Source organism: Eucyclogobius newberryi, unplaced genomic scaffold (assembly GCF_026437365.1).
Source record: "Eucyclogobius newberryi isolate DKJ021-1_F unplaced genomic scaffold, fEucNew1.0.hap1 SCAF_4, whole genome shotgun sequence".
Lineage (NCBI taxonomy): Eukaryota > Metazoa > Chordata > Actinopteri > Gobiiformes > Gobiidae > Eucyclogobius > Eucyclogobius newberryi.
The window spans coordinates 15,998,693-16,007,128 of NW_027316056.1; the positions used below are offsets into that span (position 1 = coordinate 15,998,693).

Below are 8,436 nucleotides of genomic sequence, written 5' to 3' on the forward strand. Positions count from 1 at the left end.
ATATAGGCATGTTGCGAGCATAGTACCCGCATCCAGGAGAGATGACAGCTGCCATGGGCTGCCTGGCGTTTCAGAAGTGTGCCCTGTGCGCTCTAACGCACCACGTAGTACAGCTCGAGCTGACCATATTTTCTGACTTTTTAATGACAATGTTGACTTTTGTGCGCCTCCGTGCTGCCAGAGAACAGACCTGAAGCGAGGAACTCTGGACCTTCCTGTGGTTTTATTGCAATGAAAAACGACGGCTTTTTTAATGGACGTTTTTCCCTTACTACTTAGAAAGTAGGAGAAAGTGACCCCCGCCTCCCCCGCACGCACACACGCACGCACACACGCACGCACACACGCACACACGCACACACACACGCACACACACACACACACACAAGGCGGGGTCTCTGCCCACTCCGTATCTCCTCCTCCTGTGGACTTCATAGTGGCCACCAGCCAGAGTTTGATTTAAGAAGCGTTTGTCTTTCCCGGCATGAAAAGGAAGGAAGAAAGAGAAGGGGGGCTGTCGGTGATGTACAACGAGTTTGGTCTGAGGCGGGTTATTTTTGGGAGCGTGCGCGCACAGGCGCCTCAAACGCAGAAAGGAGCGAGACAGAGCGCAGCGCTCACAGCAGACGCACCGAGGAGCGACTGAGAGACAGACGCGCGGACTCCAGTGTCATTCAGCGGGATCCACGCACACTGGACCCGTGAAAGAGATTGCAAACGGGGAAGGGAGGACTTGTACGTATTTTCAGTGCAAACCTGTGCAATTTCAACAATTTTAACGAGTGCGGTTTTTTTGGCTCATTTTGGAAAAAGAAATGCCAACGGTTGAGAAAGTGCATTTTGTTTGTTAAACTGATACTGACTCGTGCTACTTGTAGTAGCTGGATTGGAGTGTATCAAACATGTTTGCAGTGAAAGAGAAGAGACTCTTTTTCGCAAAAATGTGGAAACTTGCGGCTTTGCTATTTTTCATAAGCCATGTCTCCGGGAAGACTTTGAAATACCAAATCTATGAAGAACAGAAGGTGGGCACAGTCATTGCAAGACTCCGAGACGATGTGGCGGATATTTTGGCCAAACTTCCCAGTTCGGTGTCTCTGCGCTTCCGAGCCATGCAGCGGGGCACGTCGTCCCTGCTGACCGTGCGCGAGCAGGACGGAGAGATCAGCGTCAGGAGCAAGATCGACCGCGAGAAACTCTGCGAAAAGAATCTGAACTGCTCGATCCAGTTCGACGTGCTCACGCTGCCCACGGAGCACTTGCAGCTCTTTCACGTCGAGGTGGAAGTGCTGGACATAAACGATAACGCGCCCCAGTTCGCTCGCCCCGTTATTCCCATTGAGATCTCCGAGAGCGCGACGGTGGGAGCGCGCATCCCACTGGACAGCGCCACAGACCCAGACGTCGGGGAGAACTCTCTTTACACGTACGCGTTAGAGCCCAACAATTTTTTCAAGATTGACATCCAGTCCCGGAGCGACGGTGTTAAGTACGCGGAGCTCGTGGTGCTCCGGGAGCTTGACCGAGAGGTGCGCTCCGGTTATGAACTTCAATACACGGCGTCTGACAGGGGCGTACCCCAGAGGACCGGCTCCACGCTCCTCAAAATCAGCGTGACCGACTCAAACGACAACAGCCCCGTGTTCGAAAAGTCGTCATATGTCATCAACCTGCCCGAAAACTCCCCGGTTGGCACTTTGCTCATCGACTTGAACGCCACGGACGCGGACGAGGGCACCAACGCCAAAATAGTCTACTCTTTCAGCAGTCACGTGGCCCCCAAAATCATGGAGACGTTCAAAATCAATCCCGACACAGGTCACCTGACCCTGCTCCGGCGCGTGGACTATGAGACCGTTAACTCGTATGACATAGACGTGCAGGCGCAGGACATGGGACCTAACTCGATGCCTGCTCACTGCAAAATCCTGGTCAAAGTTGTAGACGTGAACGACAATAAGCCGGACATTAGCATTAACCTCATGTCCTCCCAGGGAAACGGGGACGCGGCTTACATCTCCGAGGCTTCCCCTTTGGACACTTTTGTGGCTTTGGTGCGAGTGGAAGACTTGGACTCTGGCTTGAACGGAGAAGTGGAGTGCAAATTGCACGGCCAGGGCTATTTTAAGCTGCAGAAGACTTACGAGAATAATTACATGATATTAACTAACGTTTCACTAGACAGAGAGAAGAGATCAGAGTTCAGCCTCACTGTGGTGGCAGAGGACAAAGGCTCTCCAAGTCTCTCCACCATTAAGCACTTTACTGTTCATGTCACTGATGAGAACGACAACCCCCCACGCTTTGAGAAAGGTAGATATGAGATATTTAAGTCCGAAAACAATGCACCAGGCGCCTATCTGTACTCTATTGTGGCCACTGATCCCGATCTGGATACCAATGGACAAGTTAGTTATTCAGTCCTAGAAAACTCAGTGCATGGAAACTCTATTTCCACTTATGTCACCATTGACCCATCTAATGGTGCCATCTATGCCCTGCGCACCTTTGACAGAGAGGATGTTAGCCGTATTTCTTTTGTGATTCAAGCCAAAGACTCCGGAAAGCCACCACTGTCAAGCAATGCCACCGTGATTTTGAACATCCTGGATGAGAACGACAATCCGCCAAACATTGTTGTTCCCCAGCTATGGAACTTTAGCGCCGACATCCCTGCATCAAAGTTTACAGAGGCAGGGCAGTTGGTAACAGTTGTCAGAGCAACAGATAGGGACACCGGAGTCAATGCTGAACTCATCTGCTCCATTGTAACTGGGAATGAGGAGGGGTTCTTTCTTATTGACCCAAGAACATGTGAGATCCACGCCAACGCCAGCCTGGAGAACTTTCCTCATGAACATGCCGAGCTGACAGTTGTAGTCCGTGATCAGGGGAGCGAGAGCCTGAGCGCCAAAGCAGTTTTGAAAATCACCCTGTATGAAAACATGGAGAACCACGTGCAGGTGATGGACCAGGGCGAATCGCCTCTGGATTTATCGCTCATTATCATCATCTCCCTGGTGGCCATCTGTGCCGTGCTGCTGGTCATAATGGTCATCTTTGCCACGCGCTGCAACCGCGAGAAGAAAGACAACAGAAACTCGTACAACTGCAGAGTGGCCGAATCGACTCACCATCACCACCCAAAGAAGCCATCTCGCCAAATCCACAAAAATGACATCACCTTGGTCCCTACGGTGAACGGAACGCTGCCAATTCGCTCCCACCACCGCTCACCCTCTGCTACGCCCCCTATGGACCGCGCGCAGATGGGGGGCCGGCAGAACCACCACAGCCGCCAGTCCCTCAACAGCCTGGTGACCATCTCGTCCAATCACATTCCAGAGAGCTTCGCCTTGGAGCTCGCACACGCCACTCCACCAGTAGAGGTGAGCACACGGCAAATCGAATGAATCTGACATTTCAACTGTGGTCCCTTAGCCCCTTTCCAAATTTTCTCACTACTGGCTCCCCATAGTTCACCCCTCCCTCACTCACTCACTCACTCACCCACCCACCCCTCCCTAGCTCTTCTCCTCCTTCCCATCTTCTTCAAACAGATGTTTGAACAAATTAACTTGTCTCCACATGTGACAGTGACTTAATCAACACTGGCCTGTAGTTTGAACTGACTCTCATTAAGATTGTTGATGATTACACGTGTCTCTGTCTTTACCTTGTTTACACCGTCACCTCTGTAACCCCCACCCTCCCTCTTCCCTCACAACCCATTTATAAGTCTCTGTATTTGTCAAGAACCCCCACCCCCCCACCCAGTATCTCCCTTTTTGTTTTCTAATGTCATCCATTTTGTCTCATGTCTCTTTATCATCAACCATTTTGTGTTTACTCATCCATTGTTTTGTCTCTTTTTTGTCTTTCTTTTTTTTACCCTCATCTGTTCTTCATCCCCCCTTTTATTTTTGTTTTATTTTTTATTTTCTGTTATTTTTGGATGTAGCAAGTCTCACAGCTTCTGTCCATGCTCCATCAGGGCCAGTACCAGCCCAGACCCAGTTTCCGCGGCAACAAATACTCCCGCAGCTACAGGTAAATTACCCCAATCCTCCTGCCCCTACCTCCCCTATAAAGAGATTTTATTTTATTTACTTTTCAAACCACTTGTTCTCCATTGTGTTACTACATGTTCCAACTACCTGTTGTGCAGTTGCCTGCTCAGTTCAACGTAGACCATAGTTTAAATGGTGTGTTATTGTATTTCCCACATCATGCCAGTGTCATTCAGTTGAGAGAAATGCAAGCCATCCATCTATAGTTGTTACAGCAGCAGTGGTCTTCTCACCAACATATTAAAGTATGAATCCATCGCTTCTTCCTCATAACATTCCCTGTTGATTTGTAGATGACAGATTTATGAGAGCCCCAGTGGCTGCAGTGAAAGATTTACAGATAGGATATACCTGAACTGAGGATTTATGTCCCACACCTCATCTAGAGAATTGATAGATTCTACAAACAGCCTAAAGTTTCATTTGATGGATTCATACTTTTTTTGTAGTCCCCGGAAGAGAGATGCAGATCACAAATCAATGACACCTGTCTGCAAACAAAATCTATCTTCTTGTTTGTTCTGTGAAACTCTAATTTTGATCCTAATGCCTTTAGGTATGCGTTGCAAGACATGGACAAGTTCAGCCTGAAGGACAGTGGCCGTGGGGACAGCGAGGCGGGGGACAGTGACTGTGAAATGGGCAGAGAATCCCCCATGGACAGGCTGCTTTTGGGGGAGGGCTTTTCTGACCTCATCCATCTCGAGATGCACCATCGACTCCACCCAGGTGAGACACAGTGTGACGTAGCCCCGCCCACTCCAGTCACTTCCTCTCACATCATTAGCTGCTCCTGTAAACACAGCGCAGCAGCCCCTGTGTTTTTTTCCTGTCCTAGAAACTGTCATGTTCCTTCTATTGACTCACACTGGGGTAGAATAAAATACAATTGCCTACACAATCCTATATTATACAAGTGTTTTAAGCAATTCAGTGTTACCATTTTTTTAAGCATTACGAGACACCAGTATTATGGAATATAGTTAGCCTCTTGTTTGGCCATTTCATTCAATGGAGCTCAACAATCTCGCCCACTTCAAAGTTGGCTGTAGATTTGGATGTATATTTTTTATTCAGTTTTGCCATAGAGATTAAGAAAAAATAAATTTCAAGGCAAATGGAGGATAAGTAATTATGTTGTAACGAATGTCCAAACACTGTTGTTTGCAGTTCTAAATGCACAGGTAAAAACATTTGGCTAAACTTTTTAAAAACTTTGCGGTTTCTAAAGTTTCAGTAAAAGATTTTAATTGAATACAATTATAGGTCTTGTTCTCATTACTTACTACATGGCAGATTGGCCTCGAGCAAGCTTTCAAACATTACTTTTTTATTCCCCCGCAAGAATCTAGGGAAAGATGAATGGAAAATGTACTTCCGTAACTAAGCGGAGGGCGTTCACTGTTAAGCTCTGTAGCCGAGTTCACAAACACTGTTATAAGATGCTCTTTGTGAGCCTTTGCCATCAAAATAGTCTTAGCGAAACTTAGATGAATTTTGCTACGCGGATCAAACCTCAGATTACACCGGCACATCCACTCTACCTGCAGTCTAACTAATTTCAGCACCACGGACAGCACCGGTCCTTTTTATGAGCCAGTTATTAGTCTGCTGCTCGGTCCCTGTCTCCTACACAGCTTTCTCCATTCACCCTCAACACAGACACAATGGTCCATTGTACCGAGCCCCATTCTTTTCAACAGCCCCTCATTTCCACGCTCATTATCACATTCACTGAGGTTACGGTGTGTGTCTCACTGGCTTTTCGTGGTTCCGTATGTGTCTGTGTGCGTGCATTATCTGCCCTTAAGATAGAGTCGTGTCTGTAAAAATCCTCCCCAGAGCCTAGATGAGTCGCCTGTCACTCAGAGGTATGCGTCTTAGGTTGCAGGATTTTTTTCCCCCCCTTTCCCTCTCTCTCTCCCTTGCAGTGAGTGACAGTAGTGCACTTTCATGTTCAAACTGAGGAGAATTCATCGTAATTGCTTTTAGAATGATGTTATTCTCCCTCTATGCTGCTGACGCCGTCCCTCCTCTGCGTCTTTCCCTGCCTCACTTCTGTACTTGTTAATGTATTCTCTATCATTATTGAGATAAAGTGATGGCGAGGTGTGCTTGGACACTGTCTTTTTTTTGTGTGCTTTTGAGAGAGACTTGGAGGTTTAATGGTCCGGGAGCAAAGATTATCCCTATTTCTCTTCAGCAGATTAAAATTGCTTAGATTTTTCTATTTATATGGCTATGCACACTAGATATGATAAAATGATTCACAAAATAAGCAGCACATTCAAGGTGGCAGGCAGGTTTTGCATTAACAGTGTGCCTTTAGTTGTATTTGGGACAGATTTAGCACATTGTCATTTTATTTTCTTCATTTTGTGTTTCCTTGTTACCTGCAGCTACCCACAATAAATTTTCTGAAGATAGAAAACAATACAGTACACAATAGGCCCCTGAGAACAGAATAAAGAGATCCTAAAACCACAAACAAAACAATGTAGCATAAAATATTCAAAACTTTCCGTGAATCACTCCCTATGCTTCATTTTTCACATACATTTCTCTGTTTCTATTTTTTCTTCTGCTTATTTGCAGCTATGAGACTGTGCACAGATGAATGCCGCGTCCTTGGACACTCGGACCAGTGCTGGATGCCCCCTCTGACCTTACCCCAATCCTCATCCGACTACCGCAACAACATGTACATACCCGGGGAGGAATCTACCCAGCAACCCCAACAGCAGCAGCAGCAGCAGCAGCAAACAGATGACGATCAGTCCTCCGTTGATTCAGAGCGCCGTAAAAGTTTCTCCACTTTCGGGAAGGAGCCCGGCAGCGAGGAGGCAGCAGGTGGGGTAGTGGTGGGAGGAAGTGATGTCGCAGGGGGCGGGGCTGGATCCCTTCTCAACGAGATGAACAGTGTTTTCCAACGGCTCCTCCCTCCGAACGTGGATAGCTACGCAGAATGTAATGAAACAAGCCAGCCTGTGCCTCCGTCAGCGAGCGACAGGGCGGTGGGGAGAGCTAATGCTAATTCTAACAATGCTGTACCCCAAGACAGTAGAAGGGGGTTGTTACCGGGTGGGAAAGGCGCAGCTTACCCTCCTGGCGTGGCAGCATGGGCGGCCAATACCCATTATTTAAATCCAGCGTCAAACAACCACATTTCCAACACATCAACAACAACATCCACTTCCACCTCGACCGCCTCAAACGGGCAGCCTCCTCTTCTCAAGTGGCTCCCGGCTATGGAGGAAATCCCCGAAAACTATGAGGAAGACGAATTTGATGGAGTTTTTCATCAGGGCGGGAAGCGGAGCGAGGGTCGCCATGACACCAATGTGGACGCTAGTGAGTTGGTGCATGAGATCAACAAATTGTTGCAGGATGTCCGGCAGAACTAAATACTAAGTGTGGGTTTACTGTGTCATAGTGGGACATTTCACAACTGCTTCTTTGTGCCAACAAATACAGACTTTATAAAGCCTGTCGCCAGTTCATTTTACAGCTTGTCCTATTTGTTTTACCAAATATTTCCTTATGGTAAGTGCTTTCTGAGAGACTCTCAGAGAAAACACGAGAAAAAAAAGCACTGAAGTGTCTTGAAGGCATTAAAGAGTGCATTCAAAGAACAGGTCAGCCTCTCTTGAACTTGAATGAGGGATTTCAAGTAGAGATCCGCCAAGTGTACCCTGTCTTTATTTACAATGTTTACAACTGACTCCATGGGGAACAGTGGTCTACTTTTTGCTTTTGCAGTGTACAATATTGTACAGTGTTTGTGAAAACGACAAGAATCACTTGAATATTGTGCTCTGTTTCGTTTTTTGTTATGATGGAATGTTTCTGTACAATTTGAACTTTGTATTTTAAAAATACACTCTTTTTTACTTCTATATATTTATATGTGTCCATGTATGTTTGTACAGAAAGGAAGAAAACAAATGTCTATTTTTTATATTGTCATTGCATGTGTTAATCACTAAATATGTCTGTCGTCCATTTTTTTTGTTATTTTATAAAACTGTATTTAATTTTGTTCCTGACAGTGTGTGCGTGTGTACCAAAATATCACATTCCAATGCAGTTCCACGTTGGAATTTGATTTTTGTATGGTATTATTGTGACCAGTGGGTGAATAATAAAGTGAAGTTCATAAACATGCCTGAAACATTATTTTACAGTGTGTACTGTATTTTCTATTTTCTATCCCATTTTTCCACAGCAGTGCTTTCACAGCCCCCTTTATCTCTTAGCACCCCCTAATGCCTTTTTAAGGTACTACAGCTGTTTATGTATGCACAACCAGAACCTGCTGTGTGCTTTCAGCCTTTCCCACTATTCACATGCATAACTAATAACCATG

At 46.4% G+C, this 8,436-nt stretch overlaps 1 protein-coding gene across 2 annotated transcripts; it reads left to right on the forward strand.

Annotated features, from left to right (window-relative positions):
* Positions 1 to 453: 453 nt before the first annotated feature.
* pcdh18a (protocadherin 18a) lies at positions 454 to 8,232 on the forward strand. Of its 2 annotated transcripts, none has more exons than XM_072462440.1 (4): positions 454 to 3,389; positions 3,962 to 4,050; positions 4,627 to 4,799; positions 6,666 to 8,232. In XM_072462440.1, exons 1-4 carry the CDS (start codon positions 903 to 905, stop codon positions 7,472 to 7,474), a joined length of 3,558 nt encoding a protein of 1,185 aa, XP_072318541.1. In that variant the 5' UTR covers positions 454 to 902; the 3' UTR covers positions 7,475 to 8,232. The 2 variants fall into 2 exon arrangements, with proteins under 2 accessions (XP_072318541.1, XP_072318542.1); XM_072462441.1 differs by having other exon boundaries at positions 3,995 to 4,050.
* The last annotated feature ends 204 nt before the right edge of the window (positions 8,233 to 8,436 follow it).

Bases quoted from the DNA above. Each gene is read 5' to 3' on its own strand.
- pcdh18a (XM_072462440.1), top strand. From the start codon at position 903: ATGTTTGCAGTGAAAGAGAAGAGACTCTTTTTCGCAAAAATGTGGAAA. The intron at 3,390-3,961 runs GTGAGCACACGG...TTTTGGATGTAG, and splicing joins ACGCCACTCCACCAGTAGAG to CAAGTCTCACAGCTTCTGTC. The intron at 4,800-6,665 runs GTGAGACACAGT...GCTTATTTGCAG, and splicing joins GCACCATCGACTCCACCCAG to CTATGAGACTGTGCACAGAT.